The 24,915-nt window shown below is 36.4% G+C and overlaps 1 protein-coding gene across 9 annotated transcripts in view; it reads right to left on the bottom strand.

Moving 5' to 3' along the window:
* The window catches only part of LOC147821222 (soluble lamin-associated protein of 75 kDa), a 59,883-nt gene that overhangs the window by 7,453 nt on the left and 27,515 nt on the right, over nucleotides 1-24,915 (bottom strand). For 8 of the 9 annotated variants that reach the window (XM_087201235.1, XM_087201241.1, XM_087201237.1 and 5 more), the window contains one exon: nucleotides 7,787-7,966. The exons of the other annotated variant lie outside the window; for it this stretch is intronic. In XM_087201235.1, coding sequence (XP_087057361.1) covers nucleotides 7,787-7,966 — 180 coding nt within the window. The remainder of the gene's footprint in view (nucleotides 1-7,786; nucleotides 7,967-24,915) is intronic. 9 annotated transcript variants of the gene reach the window in all.

The raw sequence follows: 24,915 nt of genomic DNA, 5'->3' as shown, positions 1-24,915 counted from the left end.
CTGCTGCCATCCCAAGCTCCTAGGGCACAGAAGGTGAGCCAAGTGGGGGCGCCAGAAGCAACCCCCCACCATGGAAATGAGAAGGCACATAAACCAGCCTCAAAAACAGACTTCTAGATCACCTACAGCAACCCCAAAGGGAAACGAGATGGAATACTCTGATACTCAACCACCTGGACTCTCTGAACTGGCAACAAAAGAGGATCTGGGAAAAATGAAATCAGAAATAATTACTCAGATAACAGCAAAGATTTTGCTCATGGTGCAAGACATGATTAATAAATCTAGAGAGGACACAGATAAAAAAACAGAGGATCTGAGGAACATGATGGAATCCCAACATAGGGAACAAATGGAATCCATAAAACAGATACAAACAGATTTCCAAGAGATTAAAAACTCCATCGAAAGTCTGAGCAGCAGAATGAACCAATGTAAGGATAGAACTTCACATATAGAGGATAAGATTGCAATTAGTGAGGAGGAAAAGAAAAACTGCTTTAAAATTGTAAGGGAACATGAGAAATCAATCCAGCAGCTGCTAGACGATGCAAAGAAGAATAACATAAGACTGATTGGAGTCAATGAAGAAAGAGGAGAGAGTGCAGATGACATAAAAAAACTGCTCACAGAAGTGATGGCAGAAAACTTCCCAAGGAGGGGAAAAGAACTTGACATACAGATAAGTGAGGCATATGGGACTCCAGATAACTTTAGTCAAAAAAAATCTACACATAGGCATATAATAATTAGGATTCCAGAAATCCAACAGAAGAATAAAATTCTATAAGCAGTGAGAGAAAAGAAACAAATCACATACAAAGGAAAGGCCATCAGAATCACAGCAGACTTCTCAATACAAACCCTCAAGGCCAGAAGAGCTTGGAGTGATGTATTTCAAGCTCTAAAGGAAAACAGCCTCCAACCCAGATTGATGTACCCTGCAAAACTATCTTTCAAAATGGATGGAGAAATAAGATGCTTTCATGATAAAGAGCACCTCAGGAACTTCCTGAATACCAAACTGGCACTCCAAAAAATTTTAGACAATACCCTAGGAAAAGACAATGAGGATCACAACCCCAGGAAACCCAGCAGAATGAATCCATTGGGTGTGACAAATTAAACACAAAGGGGGAGAATCCAACAAAAAGAAAAAGTCATGACAAGGCTTTTAAAACTTTTGACTTCATCTCCCTAATGAGTGTATAATTCAATCTTATTATTGTACTGATGAGTATTTTTCTGATTCTAGAATTGCACACCATTCCTTGTGCTATACTGGCTATTTATCATCCTCTTATGTCTACATTTTAATTGGGTTGTCTATTAATATAGAGCTCTAAGAATTCTTTATATATTCTGCTCATAGGTTATATGCATTGTAAATATGGTCTGTTTAAGGACTACTTTTCATTTTAATGATGTCATTTAAAGTTCTAAATTTTGATGGAATCTCATCAATTTTTTTTCTTTTATACATCATGGTTTTTGTATCCTAGGTAGTTCTTGCCTACCCTGAATTCATAAATATTCTCCCTTATAATTTCTTCTTAAAGTTTTATACTTTTAGGCTTTCTTATTTAGGTTCATAGATCCCTTCAAGTTATTTTCATGTATGGAAAACAAGGGTTGAGGTTAATTTTTTATACACGAATACCAGGTGTTCTAGTGCCGTTTGCTGAAGACACTATCTCTTCCTCGGTTCTTGAATCGAGTTTATGTTCTATAAAATGATAATGTTAAATAATCTTTCAAAACTCAGTGGACCATATATGTGTGGTTCTATTTCTAGATTCTCTGTTTTATTCCAATGATCTATATGTCTTTCCTTACACCAACACTGCCTTGATTACTGTAGCTTTAGAAGAAGTCTTAAAATTGGGTGCTAAACGTCTTCCAACACTGTTTTTGTTTTTGGCTTTTCTGGGTCCTTTGTACACCTACATAACTTTAAAATTTCAATATCCAGTTCTTCATTTATAGCAAGTATACACAGACCTGAATTTTTATATATTCCTTGTGTTTTCTAATCCTGCTAAATTCAAGTACAAGTCCTAGGGGCTCCTAGAGATTTCTTAGTATTTTCTCTGTAGATGATCATTTCATCTACATATAAAGATTTTGCTTCTGCCGTGCCAATCCTATCCTAATTGTGTCATTTTATTGCCAGACTATTTTGGTTTAGACCTGTGTTTCAAAGTCTAATGTACAGATGAAGAGTAGGCATATATGCCCTTGTTCCCCACTTTAGGGAGAAACCATTGTATCGTCTCCATTCATAGAAGGAGTTTTTGTTGGAAGTATGGAGTACATGTCTTTGTCTGTTGAGAAGGTTCTGTTCTACTTCTAGCCTCCTGATAGCTTTTACCATGAACAGCTATAGAATTTAGTCCAATACTCTTTCTCCAACTAGTGACAGGATCATATGGCTTTCTCCTTGCCTCTGTTAAAATGATGACTTTTGGGGGTGGATCTTCCAATGCTGAACCAACACTGCCATCCCTATAAAAAAAACCCCTTTCTACATCCTGCCAGATCTGACTTCTAAGAGTTTGTTTTGTTAAACAAATTTCTATCTATGTTCATACTTTTTTCTTGTATTATCTTTATCCAGTTTTAGGATTAGCACAATGTTGAGTTCCTAAAATGAGGGGAGAAGAGTTCCTTCTTTTTTCTGCTTTAAATGTTTGATATAATTTATCAGTTAAAATGTTTATGAGCCTGCTGTTTTCATATAGGTAGGTTTTCAAGCTAGGAATATACTTTCTTCAATAGGTGCTATTCAAATTTTATATTTCCTCCAGAGTTAGTTTCATTAATTTGTCTTCTAAGTTACTTCTTAGAAGTTGTCAAATTTATTTCAAAAAAGATTTTTATAATATGCTTTCTATATCCTTTTAAATTCTGTAAAATCTGTGGTAATGTCTCCTACATCTTGATATTGTAATTTAAAAAATGTATAATTGATACTGTGTAATAGGAAGAAAAGGTCTAAAAGAGCAGGGGAATTGGGAGGGGTAGGGGAAGGGAAAAAAGGAAAAGGAAAAAATATAAGAGGAAAAAAATGGAAACAAGGTCTTTGCAAATAGGGAAGGGTGGAGGGGGTGAAGGGAGGGCAAATGAAGGGGAAAAAAATAAGAACCAAGAGATTCATGTAATGGTACAAGATCCCAATGATGAATGTAACTGTATTGTATATCTAAAATGTACCAATAAAGTTAATAGAGAAAATAAAATGTGTGAAAAAGAATGGCCCATATCAGGTTGAGGAAAAACTTAAGAAGCACTTTCACACTGATGTGAAGTTAAAATATATTAAGTAATGAAAGAAGTTTTAATGTATAAATAACATTTGTGCAGCAAAGAAATATATATTATATATATACACATATATACACACACGATTTGGGTACATATACATAAAGTATATTTAGAATGACACTTAAAAACATGTAACATTATTTGCCTCAGGACCAGAAACAGGACAAAATGTGAGACTTCTTGCTGAAACGTTTTTATATCTTATGAATTCTGACTGTACTCCCTAGTCAATGGAAATAATTCAGTGTTAATAATTCCAAAATGTCACCAAAATAAATATTTTTTAAAAATAAAACTTTTAAAATAAATGAAAATATTTAAAAAGTACTGTTAAATTTAAAACAGAATAGATAAGACAGAAAAACAAAGGTGGGTTTTGGACATGGATATTCTAGTTTTACTGACCCTTAAACCTATTAGAAAGTAGATTGTGTCCCCATTTTCTATTGAGAGCTTTTTTTTTTGGTACCAGGGATCAAACTCGGGACCTTGCGCTTGCAAGGCAGGCAGCGGAACCACTGAGTTAAATCCCCGGCCCCTATGGAGAGCTTTTTTTGAAAGCTTTTTCAGATAGGGTCTCTCTGTGTAGTCCAGCCTGGCCTTGAACTCACAGTTCCCTTGCCTCTGCCTCCCAAGTCCTGATATTACAGCCATGCATTACATTCCACTGACAGCTATTTCAATTAACACATCACTCAAAGTAAAATTTGAGGTGAATATCCTTTATCAGAAATTCTGATTTGGCAGGAATATTTGGTCTTTGGAATATTTGATGTACATAATGAGATATCCTGGAGATGGTAGCAAATCTAAACACAAAATTCATTTATATTTGATAAATCCTCTATGCACATAGTCTGAAGGTAATTTCTTTTTTTTTTTTTTTTTTTTTGTACCAGGGATCAAAATTGGGTCCTTGCGCTTGTGCAGCAGGCAGCAAAATCACTGAGCTAAATCCCCGGCCCCTGAAGGTAATTTCATACAATATTTTTAATAATTTTGTACATGAAGCAGTTTCATGGTCACCTGGTGATTTTTCACATCACATTATGTCAGCATTCAAAAACTTTCATATTTTGGGAGTATTTCAGATGACGGATTTTCAGATTAGATATGCTCAATCTGTAATAATCTCAGCAAGCATTTATAACTTTTTTTAATTTTTGAAAAGTCAGGTACTGCATTTTGGGACAAAAATGGTTAAATATACAAAATTACACAATAACTGAGTTTTAGAGAGTCTTGGCCTTATTTATTTCATATGACTACAGTACTATTTAAACCAACTTTCCATGGTTAGCTAATCAACTGCTCTAATCTGGGAGCAAACCCATACATACATACTACTCAATAACTATTTGTGAAATGAACGAATTACCTCTATTTTTTTTTTTTATTTGGTACTAGGGATCGAACTGGGGACTTGACGCGTTCGAGGCAGGCAGCAGAACCACTGAGCTAAATTCCTGGCCCACCTCTATTCTTTTTTTAAAAGCTTTCTATGTAAGACACTACAGTCTCCTAAAATGCCTACAAATATCACTGGAAGCAAGTGAAGGTCATCAACCTTTAAGTGGCAACCTCAAGAAATTATTCATTAAATTGAAAAAGGAAGTAAGATGAAAATCCAAGCCTTTCAAATGTGCTTTTCCAGGAGAGTCAGGAAGAACTATGAAGTGAGAGGCCATACAGACTGAAAGAGGACTATTAAAATTTCTGTTCTCAGGGCCTGGGATTTAGCTCAGTGGTTCCACTGCCTGCTTTGCAAGCACAAGGTCCCAAGTTCAATTCCTGGTACCAAAAAAAAAAAAAGTCTGTTCTCCAAGTGTTCCTTTAATTACTGTCACATTTCAGAGTTCAACAAAATTATAAAGATGATACCAGTAAAACATTGTCAGAGAATCTCACATCTAAACTGAAGAAAAAATGAAAAGCTGAAGCCCACTAAGACTTTATGTGACAAAAGAAATCAACCCTTACCTCTACGTAATTAATTCGGTATGCAATTAGTTTCATTAGAATCCTAGAAAAGACAAAGTATTAAGGAACTCTGGATACAGTAGAGGTCTTTGCATTCCTCCCCATATTCAGTGAGGCAGCAATCAGGAGAATCCACTGCAGAATGATCAAGGGCATACAATACCCATCCCACTCTCACATAGAGCATGAGGCTACAAAGAAAACAAGATTTGAGGTGGGCATGCAGTATTTGGTTCCAGTTTCCTGGATCACTTTTGATATTAAAAGGGGGAGGGCTTAGAACAAAAGTAGATTTTTCAGAAGAAAAAAAGTCTGATGTTAGATTGAAATCAAGTGAATTATAGTCTGTTTCCAAATAAATTATTTTCCAGGATTAAATCTTACTTCATTAAGAAAAAAGTTGTATGAGCTTTACACAAATGCAAAAGTAAATCTGTTATGGTTTTCAAAACATCGCCAGATGATATATTCACACAGTAGAATACTAAACATTGGGGGCCGGGGATTTAGCTCAGTGGTTCCGCCGCCTGCTGCGCAAGCGCAAGGACCTGAATTCGATCCCTGGTACGGCGGGGGGGGCGGAATACTAAACATTAAAAATGAATATACCTCATGAATTCATGAGTCTCACGAACATAATGATTAATAAAGAAAGCAAAACTGCAGAAGAATTTATAGAACATATTTTTACATAAAGTTTTCAAATATGTAAAACAATACAATATGTTGTCAGAGGATATACACATATGGACTAGAAGTCTAAGAAATGTATGAGAAAAGTAAATGTCAAACTGAGGACACTACCTATCTTAAGGAAGGGAAGGAATGAGTTTAATTGGATAGGGATGCACAGCAGGGTTTCAGCTCTATTGGCAATATCACATTTCTCATGATGGTGCATGCTGAATGGTAAATGAGCATTTGCTACCTTATTCTTCATATCTTTTGGGTGTCTAGAATTTTGTTGCTGTCGTTAATTTAAATAGCTACTTCAGACAGCCCAAAGGGGGAAAAAAATGGTCAAAGGCTCTGAACAATACACAAATGGCCAGTAAAACACATGAAAAGTTGTTCAACATTAAATGAAAATCAAAATTATATGGCACTTCATATCCACTAGGATAACTATAATTAAAAATGCACAAAACAAGCTGTACATGGTGGTACACACCTGTAATCCCAGCACTCTGGGAGAATGAGGTAAATTCAAGCCCAGTCTAGCATGTTACTGACTTAGGGAGACCTTGTCTCAAAGGAGGGTGGGGGGCTAGCTTAGTGTGAAAGTCCTGGGTTCAATCCTCAGTACTAGAAAAAAAAATTGCACATAACAAAGCTTGGTGAGAATGTGGAGAAACTGTAATCTCATACACTGCATATGGGAATGTAAAATGATGTGATAACTTTGGAATAAAATGTAGTATATGGATACAATGCAATATTTTTCAGTTATAAAAAGAAATAAAGTATTAATTCACGCTACACCATAGATGAATCTTGAAACCTTATGATCCCATTGACATGAAGTGTCCAGAATTAGCCTATCCAGAGAGATAGAAAATAGCTTAATGGGTACCTGCCAGATAGAAAAAGAGGGGCAATGGAGAATGACTGCTAATTGGTACAAGGTTTCTTCTAGGTAATGAAAATGTTCTGGTATTAGCAGTTACAACGGCACAACTGTGACTACTCAGATGTGTGAACTAGAAAAGCAAAGGACTCTTAATTGTAATTCCCCTTGATCACTTCTATGCCACTAAATTATGTATACTAATGACATAATATTGTCAAATATTTCTACAACTTCAGAACACACTTCAACAGCCTTGAAGTGATTGTCCTCCTTACAATCTTATTCCCAAAGTAAAAAGCCTAACAGCCTGAAAAAAAAGCCAGCTCATTTACAGTGGCCAGATTCATGGCATCAGGGTTAGTAAGATCATAAATCAATGTTCTAGGTGCTGGAAGCCCAGTATCTAGAGCAGGTTTTCTTCAAGATCGGGTCCACAGATGACCTGCACATGCTGAAAATGCAGGTAACTGGCTCCAATTTAGGAACCAGAGCTTCTGCAAATGAGGCCAGAAACCTGTGTATGTATCTTAAATTGCCGCAAGTTATTTCTGGGCATGCAAAAAGATGGGAGACCTTACTCTCAAGAGGTTGTTCTAAAAGGGTAACAAGGCCACTCTTTCACATTATCTAAACTGACCATTCTGCTGACATCATTCTCCCCAGTTTTCTTTGAAAAAGTAACTATGAAGGCTATTTGGCTCCTATGTGAGTTATATCTAGGTTTCTTTTTAAAGGCTATGACACCCCTCAAAGCATGTATGTGAAACAAGGGCACATTCACAAAATTATGCCCTAAAGGGCCAAAATTCCAAATTTTCTTAATATTGAAACATAAACATTTACAAAATTCTGGAGAAACAAGTTGGAAGTGACACTGAGATGTACTTAACATTTTCACCTTGGTCCACCTACCTGTGTACATGAAAGAAGACAGAGGGTACCGCAAGCCAAGTGCATCTTCTGTAAAGGAATCAACAAAATCTTCCAGCATATGAAGTCCAAAATCTTTGCCTCGGTATTTCTTTCTTACAAACATGGTATCAAGAACTGGCAGTTGGTAACTCTGGGTAAGAAATGAAGCACGCATACTTCCTGCAGTAATAAGAACAAAAACCCAAGAGTAAAATATATATACATTTAGTGAACAAGTTAACAGTTGCCTTTCTAAAATCATTTGCTTTTTTATTACATCAAGAAGAATGTTAAAAGAAATGCATAAATTCCATTTTCCAGCTGTTATTACGTTATCGTGTTACATGCGATAAGAACCATGTAATTTATGTTTGCCAATAGTGCTATTTAATATAGGACAAATAGCCATTTCTATTTTCTGGGAAAAAAAAAAAACTTGGCTACATATTATACATATTATTACCATCTATAGACATAATTCTGAAACTCAACCACTAACAAAATTTCAAAATTTTAGAGCATTTGATGATTTTATTAATACATGAAGTATTTAATTCCAAATTTACAACCCCAACATTCAATCTTCTCCCCTCGTGGTCTCTCCTCTCCCTCTCTCCCCCTCTCTCCCCCCTCCCCCTCCCTCTCTCTGACAGTCTTACTTGGTAGTCTACGCTAACCTGGAACCTGCCTCAGCCTTCTAAGTGTTAGGATTACAGGTAGGAGCCACCATGCTCACCTTCATTTTAATCTACTTGATGGTGGTAAAGAAGTGAATTCATGCTCCAAAATTTTAAGGCCTATATTAGGACTAATCAGAAATATTTGTCTTAGAAATGGTTCGGTCAGCAGACATTTTGTGGTAGAGGTATTTCTAAACACGTCTATGTATTTAAGGTTAGGAGAAACTGTGTCTAAATCTGTCTCCCCAGTGGTATGGCTCTGATCATCTGCCTTTTAAGCCTGTTGTCCTTGAAGCAGCAGCAGCCAACATGAATTTCAATCCCTTTGTGACTTCTGACTGAAGAAAGAACGGAAAAGACATCTCAATGCACCTTTCCGCATCTGCAGGAAGACTGTTTGTTGTCTTCACCCTTTTGCAAAGAGCTGAGACAGAAGTACAATGTTTGAACTCTGCCCATCCAACAGGATGTGTTAAGGTTGTGTGAACATGCTATTAAGGTCAACAGACTGGCAAACAGTCCAGGTTTACAGGAAGAAGTGCATCGTCTAAACTAAATAAGTGCAGCGAGAAAGGCCAATGGCACAACTGCCTATGTGGGTTGTTACCACAGGGCAAACAGGACAATGACCTCAAAAAGATCCTGGAACAGAGCCAAATCTCACCAAGAAGGAAAAGAAAAACGCAAATAAAAGAAACAATTGAGAAGATGTAGAAATAAAGAACATAGAACTTTCATTAAAAACTATTAAAATAGGGCTGGAATTTAGCTCAGTGGTGCTGCCGCCTGCCTCACAAGTGCAAGATTCCGAGTTCAATCCCCAATACAAAAAAAACCTATTAAAATAGCCAGGCATGGTGGTGCTTGCCTGTAATCCCAGCACTCGGGAGGCTGAGGCAGGAGATTGCCACAAGTTCTGCCTGTGCTACATAGTGAGTTCAGGCCAGCCTGAACTATGCTAGACTGTCACAAAAAACGAACAACAACAACAAAAACCTACTAAAATAAAAACAACAACGAAACATGCAAAAGTTTGGGGCTGTTTACAAACCCAAAGAGAACAGTGAATAAGAGTGACTCATGGGACCAGGTACGGGGATGGGTGATCACACAGGACAGACTCTGGGGAGAAGAAATCCTGGGCCTCTGCCCCAACCAATGCCTACCAAAAAGACCCATCACCCCTGAGAATGCAAACCTGAAATTGTCAACTGAAACCCACAAAAATGAGTTCCACTTACAAGTGACCCCAACTGTGAGCTGCTGGGGCATGGGCGGAGGCCACCAGAGGCAACGGCCTAGGGAACACTGGCCAAGCCAGATTCCACTCTCAAACCTCCATCTCCTCCTGGACGGTGCTGTGAACACACAGATCCTGCACATCCTTACCCAAGACCCTTTCCACTGACAACCTGCATTATGTTTTCATCTATACGAGAACATACTGAAAAGAATTTGTTCTTTTCTGGTTTCTGTTTTACTTTTAGCCTCTATGTGCTAGGATCACTTTACTAGGATGGTTTAAGTTCTCCTGCAAAGTTTAATTTCTTATCATGTAAATATTCCAAAGCAGGCTGCCTTATAGTTTTGGCCAGCCTTGTGCTCTGGTAAGATTAATCTACTGCTTAAAATTATTTTACCCAATTTTTAATGAACTTTTCATGTTAAAAATGAATTAAAGAAAAATAATTTGAGTTCTGATCATCCAAATAGATGTCTTAACTTCTCTAATGTATCTTAAAATAGTTTTCAGCTTTCCATTATTTTTAGAATTCAGTTATCAACCAATACTCTCCTCTTTTTTTGCCTCAAATAAAATAATCTATTATTTTTAATCAGATTATTCATGACTTTGGACAATTCTAAAAAGGGAGTTCAAATAAGAAACAAAATATCAGATAACATCTCACAAGCTGACTTACCAATCATTTCAGGAGTTGACCATGACAATAAGACTTTTCTTCAGTTCAACCAAATAATATGAATTGTCTGTAGCTTGTGATTTAATTGGAGAATTTCAGTAGCTTTTTATAAGTCTCCAAGATTATCAATTAATTTAAATTTAGAACAGGCAATACACATTGTTATACACAGATCCTAGCTGCTGGCATGTAGTTAGGCTGTTTCTAAAGGTCTAAGTTTTTTGTTTGAATCTAGTAAGTAGTCTTACCAACAAGCTAATGTGACCAGTTTTTAATGCCTTGAAATCAGGGTTTTCTCCTAGTGACTGTAGTACTGATCACGAAATTGAGATGATATTTTGTTAGCAAAGTTTGAAGTAGAAAGCAAGAATAAATGAGAAAGGAAAGCACAATCAAGATCTAGTTCTCAACACAAAGTCTGAAGATTTATTGTTGTTAACTATTGTGCATGCTTCAAGTTCCTTACAAAAGAATACTACTGTAATTATGTGAAGGAACTTTCCCACAAGTTTTATTCATTTTTTGATTTTACAAAAACATTCCTTCTAGATTGAAAAGGGTAAATTCTAGCTTTTAAGAGTAACATTAAAATAGCTGGTTGATGGAACAAAGTATTTAGGAAGTTTAAAGTTCTTTTACTATTTACCTGCCACATACATGTTTATTTAAAAGCACCACACTGGCCCTCTTCCTTCGCCTATACCTTAATTCTCCAGGAATCAATTCTTATACAAATGTAATGAAATAAAGGGCAGAAAAACTTCCTATGTTACCAAAGATTCTTAAGACACATCAACAGCTGCAAACAGCAGCACTATTACCTAGTAAAGCAAAGCCACAGCCTGCTGCACTATGTGAAGTTTTCATTATATTTATTAAATCAAATTAAACTTAGCACTGCACATGGTAGCCATGGTATTTATATTCCTCAAAGTCACATCTTTGGCCTTGTTCTCTTTAGCCAGTCCCAAGACTTGTGCCATTTATCCAAATCCTAATGGCCACTAATTTCTACCTTCAACCTCTGTATGACACTTACTCCAAGATCAAGAGTGGAAGAGTTTACACAAATGTAACTAAAACAAAAGCTACATGATCATCTCAATAGCCAAGTAAAGGCATCTGACAAATCACAACACCCAAAATCCCCACAGTAACTTTATAGTTAATAGAGAGAAAAACGGGTATTTCTGCCCAAATAAGAAACTAGAAAAAGATGTTTACTTGCACCACTTCTATTCAGTATTGCACTGAAGGGTCTAGTGAGGGTAAATGGCCAAGAAAAAGGAATAAATGGCATTCAGATGAGGAAGCAAAAAGCAAAAGTACATGTGCAGATGACATTATTTTATATATACTAAACCTTTAAGGAATTCTCTAAACCACTAGAACAAAGAAGTTTGACAAAGTTAAAGGATACCAAAATAGTATACAAAAATCATTTGTATTCATTGTCAGCAATGAATAATCAAAAAATGAAATTAAGAAACAACTCCGCTTTTAATATATTGGTTAGGAATAAATTTAAATGTAAATCTTATCTACTCAAAACAATAAACAGTGTTAAAAGAAACTTTAAAACACCCTAAATTCATGGCTCTGAAGTCTTAAGATTGTTAAAATGTCAATATTTCCCAAACTGACCTACAGATTGAAATTCCCAGCTAGACATTTTTGCAAAAATTGGCAAGCTGACAAGCCGATTCTAAAATCATGCACATGGAAAGAATTCTGAACAGCCAAAACAATCTTGGCAAAGAACAATGTTGAAGACTCATACTTCCTAATTTCAAATTACAAAACTACAGTAATCGAAACAGTGCAAGAGAATAGATATAAGGATCAATGGAACAGAGCTGAGAGTCCAGAAATAAAACGCTCATATTTATGATCAAGTGATGACAGAGGCACCAAAGATAACTTATGGGGAAAAATATGAATGGTGCCAGGACAACTAAATATTCACATATTCAAAAGAATGATGTTGGGCTCCTTTGAACCACACACAACTTTAACTGAACTAGATCATAAACCTACATGTAAGAGTTAAAACTACAAAACTCTTAGAAGAAAACAAAGGTAGAAGACTTAATTGCCTTTTATTAGGCAGTCAAGAAAACAAAATGGGATCAAGCCCATGGAATGGGGAAAACATTTTCAAATTATGTATTAGACAAGGGACTTTTACTCAAAATTCCCTAAGAACTCCTACAACTCAAAAAAAAGGAGACAGAAGAAAGAAAAATAACCAGACTGAAAACAGATTGGTAGTTTGCAAGGGTTATGGGGGAAGGGAGATGAAGAATGACTGCTAATGGATGAGGGTTTTTCCTGAAGTGATGACAATGTTCCAAAATCAGATAGTGGTGATGGTTATACAAGCTATGTGAATATACTAAAAACCACTTATTTGTATACTTTTTAAAAAGAGAGTACATACATACTGTGTGACCATATTCATATAAAATTCTAGAAAAAAAATTCTAATCTATCAGCAGATAAGTATGTGCTTGGAGGTAAACAGGGTTAGGGAAGAATAGAGATTATAATGGAGCAAAAAGAACCTTGAAGATAACATATGTTCACTATCTTCATTGTGGTGATGGTTTCACAGCCATACATATATGTCAAAACACAACAAACTGTAAATTTTAAATGGAGCAGTTTTGTGTATGTCAGCTGTAACACAATAAAGCTGGAAAAAAGTTTTCCCGTAACCCTACGTAACCCAATTAAAAATGGGCATATGATTTGAATAACCATTTTTCTAAAGATATACAATGGCCAATAAGGACATGAAAAGATGCTCAACATCTGTAACTCTTTTGGAAATGCAGGACAGAATGACAATGACATGCCCTCTCACACACCACTAGGTTGGCCATAATCAATAAGACAGATAACAACAGATGTTGGCCAAGATGTAGAGAAACTGCAATGGATGTAACATAGGGCTGGCTAAGAATGTTAATATGCCACAGCTGATTTGGAAAACAGTGGCAGTTCCTCAAACACAGAGTTACGATATGACCAGCAATTCCATTACGAGGTATATACTCCAAGAAAAATGAACATATATTCACAATGTACACACTTGTACACAAATGTTCACAGCAGCATTATTGAAAATAGCCAAAAAGCAGAAACAATCCATGAGTCCATCAACTGATAAAGATAATATAGTTGTCTTATACATGCTGTAATATAGATGAGAATTGAAAATATGCAAAGGTAAAAGAATATGCAAAGTAAAAGAAGCAAGACACAACAAACTGCATATTTTATGAATCTATTTATACAACTATTCAGTATTTAGTAGTTGCCAAGGGCTGTGAGCCTGGTAAGGGCAGTACATGTGGGATGACTGCTGATGAATACTGAGCTTCTTTTTGGGATAATGAAAATTACCTAAAATTGATTATGGTGACAGTTGCACTTCTGAGAACATCTTAAAACAAATCATACACTTTAAATGGATGAATGATTAGATATATAAATACCTCAAAAATGTTAAAATGTAAATAAAAATAGCAATTTATGCATGTAACTCCAATGAACCATTCATAATCAGATTTTGCAGTCAACCCCAAAACTAATTCCTCCCCTTGTATACCAATTTCTCAGTAAATCTGTATATACTGAGAGCAAAAAGCCCACAACTCATCCTTGACTGTTTTCCTTCAGGCCATGTAAAATCCTTTAGAAACTCCACAGCTGTAACAGTGGCACCCACCACTGGGCCTGCCTCCTCCCTTGCCCAATCCACCGTCAAGTCTTACCAGGGCTTCCACAACAGCGTCTTAGCCAGCGTAACTCTTAACCCCGTCATCCTTCTGCACCCCAATACTGCAGCCACATACCTTTTTACAAGGCAAATCAGATGATGCTACCCCATTCTCAAAACCCTTCATGGTCTCCCATCACCACAGAACAGAACTCAAATTCTCTTCTGAACTGGAGAACTTTTGGGACACAGGTTCTACCTCTCTCAAAGGTCTTATCACTCACTCTTTGTGGTCTAGTTACCTGGCCTGAAATATCCCAAACTTGTTTCCACCTCAGGGCATCTGCCTTTTCAGTTCTTGCCTCAAAATCTCTTCAGAAACCATATATATCATTATTTTATCACTGAGTTCAGAGAAGCTTTCCCTAGGCATTCTGCTTACAATAGTATCACCACCCCGCCACATACACTCTATTTTCATCTTCTTTACTTTTGTTCACAGCACCTGACAGTGCTTGTCTGTTAATTGCGATCTCCTCTAAAATTTAAGTTCTGTAAGAACTTAGAAAATTTTTATTACTCTTTCTCCCTCTCATTGTTTCTCCTGCTCCTCTTTCTCTGCTTTTCTGTCAACATGGCACCTAAAAATAACTTCTGAACATATAAGCACAAGGACCCGAGTTCGATCCCCAGTACCCCTCCAAAAAAGGAAATTTCAATAATATGATTCAGGATCTATGTACAGAATTCATGCACAAATAACTCTTCGGTAACTGAATAGCTGCTTTTTCTCATGGAATCACCATTTCTTCTTTATCCATCCAGGAATGTCTTCCCTCACCTTCATAAAACCTTAACCTCATGAGGGAGTTAATGTGGGAACATCTCCACAGACACATATAAAGTGAATTCCGAACAAATAATGTGACTATATTTGGGTGAGAGGCATCGCATATCATTAGGTAATAAATTCTAATTACAGTCTTCATGCTTTATAAATCAAAGTAATGCTAGCTGTTCTAAGAAACCAGACCAAGACAGCTTAACATGATAAAAGTTTCATTTCTATTTAACTAACAATCCCAGCAGGTGTTCCTGAAAGGTGGATAGTTTTGCTCTTAAATCATCCACTAACTGTTTTAGTTACCTACTACTGCCTTATAAACCACCCCAAATCACACTGACTTAAAACAAAAATTCACTTTCTCTTTATCTCCTCTCACAAGGTACCAGCTGCCCCCTGGGCCCTGGCTGAGATCTTGAGGCAGTTCTATTTCTCACACAGTGACTGGGCTGAAAGCACCAAAATGGAAACTGTCGACCTCGTAGGTTTAGCACAAGCAGTGTTACATGTCCTGTGTTCTCCTGGTTGAAGCAGGCTAACAAGGACGGAAATCCTGGGATACACCAGTCAGTGGGCTACCACAGAGAAAGACCACCACAGGAACCCAGCTTCCTTCTTATCTTCTATCCTTCTTATCTTATCTTCTTACCTTCCCTGTCCTGTGTCCTCCAAAGTTGTCTACACTCAGCAGACAGAGGAAAAGGAAGGCCACCTTAAATCACCTTATTCAGGAGTCACACACATTTCTTTCATTACTTTGGGAAGAACTAGTCACACAGACCTATGTAGATGTGGATGTAACAGTGACTACAAACCATAATCCCTGACCCTGGCAGCTGCTGGCCAATGACTTCAATAGTGAAAAAGAAGCACAAGTGTTTGGTGGACCACTATCAGCCTCAGCTAACTTTCCTCTTTATCTTATCTCCCAGCATATTAACAACTCCTTTCAACTTTTAGAAATGAACTTTCAAGTCCTAGGTGAGTACTCTTAGCTGGCAGACTCCCTTCCAGTGTATGTTTGGCTGTTTTCAGTCATTTATAGCCTCACATCAATATTCACAAATGCACACTCACTTTAAATAATCTCCACTCTGAAAAATTACATTGACTTGGGCACCACATAAATATGCACAGTTCCCCCATGTCCTCTAAGATATTTCTAACTACATATGACCAGTTAGATGTCCTGTGGGAATATTGAACTTTCTGAGGCTAAGCTGAACTCAGAATTATCAAATCTATTCCTCCCTTTATATCGAAGTCTTAGTCGACAGCCTCTTACCAATAGCGAGGCACAGGAGCCAAACTACCCAGATGTATCTCTGGCTCTTTCCCTGCCTCTCTACAAATGGGCAATAAAGTCATTACACTCTGCCTACTGGAAAATCTCCCTTGTGTGTGTTTCTCTATTCCTACTGCTACTTTCCTAGTTTGGGTCTTTTTCTCAAATGGACTACTAAAATAGCTCCTTTAATAACTCCTATTACTTCAAAAGACAATTTTACTTTAGAAATGAAAAAGGTGAAATCATAAACACTGCTGAAACCCAGAAGATTATTAGTAACTACTTTGAAAATCTGTATTCCAATAAATTGGAGCATTCAGAAGAAATGAACAAATTTCTAGATAAATAGGAATGACCAAAACTGAACCAAGAAGACACAAAAATCCTAAATAATCCAATAAGAGGCAATGAAATTGAAGCAGTAATTAAAAAGCCTATCAACTACGTAAAGCCTAGGACCCAATGAATCTACCACTGAATTCTACAATTCACTTGAGCTTCAGGAAGATCTAGTGCCAATACTCCTCACGTTCTTTAATCAAATTGAAAGGGAAGGAGTACTCCCATAGTAATTCCTGGAAGACAGCATTAACACTGATTCCAAAACCAGAAAAGGACCCAACCAAAAAACAGAATTACAGGCCAAGCTCTTTAAACTGAACACAGATGCAAAAATCCTCAACAAGATACTGGCAAATAAAATGCAAAAGATCATCAAAAAGATCACACATCATGACCAAGTACGCTTCATCTCTACTTGGAATGGTTTAAAATATACAAATCCATAAATGTATTACATCACATAAACAGAAGGAAGGACAAAAACCACATGATCATCACAACAGATGCCAAAAAAGCCTTTGACAAATTCGTTCATGGTAAAAACCGTAAAGAAAATAGGTATCAAAGGACCTTATCTCAATCTGAAAAAAGCCATTTATGACAAACTTACCACTAACATCATATTAAATGGAAAAGCTGAAAGCTTTCACTCTAAAATCAGGAACAAGACAAATATGTCCACTCTTGTTACTCATGTTCAATATATTACCTATGAAACATTAATCAGAACAATTAGGCAAAAGAAAGAAATAAGAGGGATATGTTTAGGAAAGGAAGAAGTCAAATAATCATCATTTGCAGATGACATGCTTCTCTACACAAGAGACCCAAAAATCTCCCAGAATGAATAATCAAATTCAGCAATTTAGCAGGAAACAAAATCAACACACAAGTTGGATATTGTGGCACATACATGTAATCCCAGTGATCAGGAGGCTGAGGCAGGAGATTGCAGCATGTTCAAGGCCAACCTGGGCTATAAGTGAGTCAAGGCCAGCCTGGAATACACAGTGAGAACCTGACTCAAAAAAAAAAGCAAAGAAAAATATCAACACACAAAAATAAATAGCATTCCTGTACATCAATAATGAACTCATTAAGAAAGAAATTACAAAAACAGTAACACTGGGCTGGGGATTTAGCTCAGTGGTTCCGCTGCCTGCCATGCAAGCACAAGGACCCGAGTTCAATCCCTGGTAACAAAAAAGAAAAAAAAAGAAAAAAAAACAAAACAGTAACATTAAAAATATCAATAAAAATTAAATACTTGAGAATTAACCTAACCAAGGAAGTAAAAGATGTCTATGATGAAAATTATAATATTCTGGAAAAGAAGATCGAGGAAGGTATCAGAAAATAGAAAGACAGGTCCTGTTCTTGGATAGGCAGAATTAGTATCAAAATGGCCATACTTCTAAAACTGAGGTAGGGCTGGGAATTTAGCTCAGTGGCACCATGGCTGCCTGGCAAACACAAGGTCCTAAGTTCGATTCCTGGTACCAAACAAACAAACAAACAAATAAATAAATCTGATGTACAGATACAACGCAATCCCAATCAAAACACCATAGCATTCCTTACTGAACTACAGAAAACAATCCTAAAATTCATATGGAGTAAGAGACCCAAAATAGCAAAAGTAATCCTGGGTAACAAGAACAAAACAGGAGGGTTCCAATCCTGGACTTAAAGTTGTATTACAAAGCCACAATGATAAAAACAGCATAGTATTGGCACAAAAACAGACCTGTGAATCAATGGAACAGAACAGAGGGAGGATACAGAAACAACCCCAGGAACAATTCACCCATCTGATCTTTAATAAGGGGCCAAAAACACGTTGGATGAAAGACAGCCTCTTTAACAAATGATGCTGGGAAAACCGGCTGTCCACTTGAAGAAGACTGAATCTAGACCCACATCTTTCACCATGTACTAAACTACAATCAAAATGGATCAAAAAATTAAATGTTAAAACAAAAACATTTAGTCTGCTGGAAGATAAAATAGGTAAAACTATTGAACATACAGGCAGAGGTAAGGACTTTCTGGATAGAACCCCAATGGCACAAGAAAGAACATCAAGAATCAATAAATGAGGGGTCGGGGATTTAGCTCAATGGTTCCGCTGCCTGCCTCGCAAGGGCAAGGACCTGAGTTCGCTCCCCGGAACCCCCCCCAAAAAGGGGGGCGCAACTGAAATAGATACTTCTCAGAAGAAGTACAAATAGCCAATAAAAAAAATGTACATTACGCCGGGAATTTAGCTCAGTGGTACCACGCCTGCCTCACAAACACAAGATCCGGAGTTCGATCCTCAGCACCAGAAAAAAAAAAAAGAAATATACATTAAATCAACACTAAGATTCCACCTTACTCCAGAAGAATGGCCATCATGAAATAAAATAACAAAGCTGGCAAAACTGTGGGAAAAGGGAACCCTTCTACATTGTTGGTGGGAATGTAAACTAGTATAAATACATGGAAATAAGGATGGAGAGTCTTCAAAACACTAAAAACAGAAATTCCATTTGACCCCGCTATTCCCCATCTAGGTATCTTGCCGAGAGTTAAAGACAGCAGATTACAGTGATATATGCATACCCATATTTACACCAGCACAATTCATAATAATGAAATCTTCAAACAGCCTATATGCCCATCAACAGATGAATGGATAAACAAAATGTGATCTTTACACACAATGGAGTACAACTCTGTCATAAAGAAGGACAAACTTGAGTCATGTGTAGGAAAATGGATGCACCTTGAGACCATAATGTTAAGTGAAATAAATCAGACATAAAAGCTTAAATATCACATGATTTCTCTTATATGACAAACCCAAAATATAAATAAAGTACAAAATAAAAGACAGGTACTAGAAAATAGGGAGACAGATCTTTGGAAAAGGGAAGCAGACCACGAGGTGGAAGGAGTGGGGAGGAAGAAGAGGGGAAGAGGATGAAAAGAAAAGAATTAAGATATGTTATGCAAATATACCAACTCCTCAAGAGGAATACAATCATCAGGTACTACAAACATATATAAATAAAAACAAAAATGTTTAAAAAATTTTTTTAAAAGACAATTTTCCTACCCATTATCCAATGCTGCAAAAATTATGTTCTTAAAATATTTAATCATGTTACTGCTACATAAATCTCTTTGATAGCTTTTTGGCTAAAAAGATGCCAAACATTGCAGCTTGACAATTAAAGACCTTCACTTTGTCTTCACTTTTACATTTTAGTCCCACCAGCTCACGCAGGGTATAGTCCAAATACACCCTGAACTTCCATGTTTCTGTGCCTTTCTTTACATGTTTACGAAGACTGTTCTTTCCCTTTCTTGTTTCTCTAATTATTAACTACTTACTTTCCAAAGACACTTTTAAAATAGCACTTTCTCAGTGACACCTTCCTCTAAGCAAAATTAACTGCCTACTCCTCAATGATAAAAGTGCTGATCCCTGAAATATATTACTTATCAACCTGAATTATGCTTAGGTGTTGACTGACTACATTTCTTTTTTGTCTTATCCACTGGATTTTGGTACTCTGAGGGCTGAACTAATGACCAGTTGTCTATCTTTGTGACTCCACTGAGTCATCCCTATTCCCCCAATAAACAGAATGCTTACTGGAAGCCATGTGCTTTTTTACATAGTTAAACATTTACCTGAACAAAGAACCTATTTCATTCCAAGAACATATCTCTCTAGTTACAGAATAGTCTGGCCTTTGCTCATTTTCCCAGGGAAAGGATTATACCTGGCCACTTAAGTCTTGAACATATAACCTTGATCCTTCAACACAAACTTCAGCTACATTTTGTGTTTAGCTATACTATCAATCCTTACCACTCTGTAACAGTGTTTGCTATTCATTCAAATAATCTTAAAAGGATTTTAGTAAGCAGGAAATGATGTGTTCAAAAACACAGGAAGTTGAGACTCCCAAGTAAGAGAAACAGTTCTACTGTATGTACATTATTTCACATGGAGGTTATAATAACCAAAAATACCTCAGTACTAGTCATAAATCCCTTTGTTAGGCAGAATTTTTTTTTTTGGTAGAAGGGATTGAACTCAGGACCTTGAACTTGCAAGGTAGGCATGGCGCCACTGAGCTAAATCCATAGCTCCATAAATCCCTTTGGTGAGTGAACCCAACTTACAGTAGTTGTTGACTAGACTGTGTATCCCTCAATTACAGGTTTTCAGAGTGGATCAAGATGGTTCACAGTCGTAGCCAAAATAAAATGGGTACTTTTCAAAACAGCAACTAATGCTAGTACTCTCAATTTTGTTTTCTGCCGCTTATTTACATTAAATGTGGTATCTGTTTACACAAATTTATGTATTAATATTATCTGACACAGGGAAAAAAGTTATAGAACTTCCACTGAATAACCAGTGGCTTTTATTTTTAACAAGCCTGTAAGACTTTTATTAGTTTTCCAGTCAGCACAGCCCTTTTAACAGACAGCCCTGATCCGTATGGACCCCCTAAAGATGAAATTCAGCTAATTTGGAGTAGACAATGATTTCACTCTGGGTACAGTCCCATTTTTTTAAATGTTCACTTTTTGCTGCAATGAAAGGTGTACACTGGTAGGGTACAATAGTCTTAGAAGACTTGTTGAGAAAAAAGCAATCCTATGACCATCTCCTCGATCTCTATATTCAACACACTTTCCACACCCTCAGAAACAAATGCTTTGAAACCATTTAACTGATCTTTTTAGTATTACTTTCATATTTCTAAACAATTTACTACATCTTGATTTTTTCATTTGAGGCCTAATCAACTGACTTCCTAATATGGAAGAAAAAAATTTAACTCTTACATACATTCACAGACCCCAATCTCAACTCCACTATAAACATACTGCCTCAACCCCACCAAAATGGAATTTGTAATTTCAGTTAGATTAGTTTTTGGTTTTCACATTATGACTATATAAATGCTTTTGATAACTGAGCCAGGTAGCATATCATGATTGTTTCTTCTTTTCTGCATTGCTACATAAGTTACTGGTTGCCACACTCGAAAGAGCTGCTCCAGAATGATGACAAAACTGTGATCTAAGTATCTCCTTTTTCTCTCATCTTAGTTTCCTGATTTGTTATCTATCTCTCCTGATTTAATTTCTTGAGTATAAACTCTACTCATTTCCTAAAAATGATGCATGAGGAACAAATTAGTTTGAGATTGACCATCCAGAAATTGCCATATTTTATTTTTAAACTCCACTGATAATTTGACTAGGCAAAGAATTACATTGGGTATCATTTCCCTCAGTGTCTTAAAAGTATTGTTGCTGAGAAATCTAACATTTTTATTCCATATCTTTTATATAAATTTTTCACTCACTCTGAAAACTTACAAAATCTTTTCTCTAACACAAATGATTTGAAACTTCATGATAATCTTTCTTGATATAGATCCACTTTTACTCATTGTGATGGATACTCAACCTGGGAATGCATATTCTGTAGTTTTAAAATTTTTTCTTAAATAATTTCATTGCTGATTTTTACCTCTCATTTTCTCTTTTCACAGACCTGTTTATTTAACCTTCTATCTTTTCTCTCCTACCATGCATAAGTTACTTTTATTTTTTGCACTCCCTCCTGATTAATACCTGAATTTTATCTTCCTTATAATGATATTTTAATAAACAGCTCCATGAACATTCTTTTAAGTATGTCTTATTCTCATTTAAGGAATTCAATGAGTACTCTCATTTTTCCAAAACTATCAAGTTTTTCTTTGGGGGGATGGTGGTGTTGGTTTTGTATATCTGTCTTCCTCTAAGTTGCTTTTATACATTTTTATCTACATCTTTCAAATAAATGCTTTTCCTTACTATGACTATCTACTCATAGTTAAGAATAAGATATTAAGTAGCCAATTAGACACTGGTAGTGGGGACTTACTGACAATGAGGTTAGTAACAGATTGATTTGGCTGGGAACTTTCCCAAAGAATGAACTTCAGTTGTTATTTTTATGTTTTTCCTTTTGGCCTAGGCAAATTCCTTAAAAGAAACATTTTTGCTCATGTAACCATTAAAATAATTTTAAAGTACTATGTATTCACACTTCTTTGGTATTAACTAGAATTTTCATCTTGTTTCAATAATCACAAAGGATATAAGTCTGGCATGTTGTCAATATTAACTTTTTAAAAGCTATTCATTTCTTAAATAATTTAAATAATTTTAGACTTACAGAAAGACTGTAAACATCATTACAAAGAAATGCACTATGCCCTTTTCTAAGCAAAAGTACTATTACCAGAATCAGACAATTGGCAATATTATACTACAAACTTTACTGCAATTTTACCAGTTCTTGCACTAATATCTTTTTCTGTTTCAGAAACATTTTGAAGGTTCTGCAGCATAAATTGGGTTGACTGCCTTTCAAGCTAACATTTCAGTTATTCAGTTATCACACATCTACCCTTTTCCCAGATTATAAAATTTTGTTGCTATTTCCCTTCCCTTCTCATTTGTTTCTCATTTTTGGATCTATGCTATTTGTTTTTTAAAGAAATATTCTCAGAATCATGTTTTTAAGATCCTTATACAAATTTCGCATGTGGACCTTTAAAGACAATGGTAACAGGGCAGGGGATTCAGCTCAGTGGTTCCGCCAACCTGCCTTGCAAGCTCAAGGATCCAAGTTCGATCCCCAGTACCAAAAAAAAAAAAAAAAGACAATGCTAACAAAAGGCTGTAATCCTGAAAAAAACCACACTGCGTAATTCACAGTGTGGTCATTAGTTCAAGACACTTGAACAGCACAGGTCACAACGCACTGACTTAAACTTTTAAAGCTGTCTTTGCTGTCACTGTGGTGGTGCTGTAGATGAAGCTGCTAGTGGCTGTGTTCAACCCACCACCTTCTACAAAATTATCAGTGCTGTAGCCAGACCTGATCCATTGCCTGCCAATTTCAGCCTTCTCAACATGACAACCAAATTTTAACTATAAAACTCTGAGAAAAGTTTGCAAGAGAAAGCTGCTCTTGTCCCCTCCAAAACTCACACTGAAATTTAACCCCATCCTAAGATGTTAGGATGTGGGACTAGACAGAAGCTTCAGGAGTGATCAGGAGTAGATCTTCATGAATGGGTGAATGGGTTACGTTAACGCATCTTCAGGCTATGTCTCGTGTGCTTACTGTTTCTCACCAGTGACGCCTGAGCCATCATGGAACTTGCAGCAAGATGGCCATTACCCTGTGCAGTGCCCATTCCTATGATTCATACACTGAAATAAACCTCTTTACAATGTATACAATCTGTGGAATTGTGTTACCAGTAAAAGAAAATGAACTACAACACGTCTCAATCCCCAGTGCTAACTACAACTTGGATGGAGACTGAATGCCAAGTTCTACGCCTGAAGCGGGCAAATTCAGAATGGTATGGTATGGTATGTATCAGCAAAAATATGCAATGTAACAATTACAAAACTGTTATTCTAAAAGTCAGGTGTGGTGGCAGACACCTGTAATCCCTGCACTTGGGAAGCTGAGGCAGAAGGATTACCTTGAGTTTGAGGTTTGAGGCCAGCCAGGGCTGCATTGTGAGTGTAAGGCCAGCCTGAACTACATAGCAAGACCCTATCTCAAAAACAAACCAACCATCCAAAAAAACCAAAAACTGTTGGTCTAGACTAATTCCTTATACTCTTCTTTGTCCTATGAAGCTTTTCTCTGCAGTTTTCACTTTTGTAAACTGTTTTTACAGATAAGCTTTTGTTACATATTGAGCAATGAAATGGAAAGACTGTAAAATAATCAGATTTTGCCACTATGAACACTGTTAACTATCTTTAACTTTCATTAAGTGCTTTCCTTTAAGTCTTTAGTGCTGTACCATAACACAAAAGTTATGGATTTAGCACCAACAGTTCTTGTAAATACAAGGGGCCACAAGGGTCCATGAAAAGGAACACTGTAATCTGTCCTTTTCCTAAGACATAGATCAGTTTTTCATATGTTGCCAAGGCCACATTTTATGAATTAAGTTATATACCATAGGTGAAGAGGAAAGTAATGGATTTGCCTCCTCAAATAGAAACCCAAAATGAATCCCTAAAAGTTAGTCAAAAAATAAACTTTTATACATCTAAACAGAGAAAAGAAAAGTCACTACCCTTCAAAATCATCTAAGTACATGCTTACAGACATCTGGAAAAGAAATGACACCAAGGAGTAATGGTGTGGCACAGCTTCCTGGAGTGTAAGATCTGCTAATATCTTACAGTGGAATGTGTTAATAATGCATAAATCCTTGTAAATTTTTTCATT

The sequence above is a fragment of the Heterocephalus glaber genome, unplaced genomic scaffold (genome assembly GCF_053883595.1).
Source record: "Heterocephalus glaber isolate CG9 unplaced genomic scaffold, H.glaber_assembly_v1.0 deba00001758, whole genome shotgun sequence".
NCBI classification, from domain to species: domain Eukaryota; kingdom Metazoa; phylum Chordata; class Mammalia; order Rodentia; family Bathyergidae; genus Heterocephalus; species Heterocephalus glaber.
Note: the sequence above shows the minus strand (reverse complement) of the source record. Positions and strands in the feature narration are given on the sequence as shown.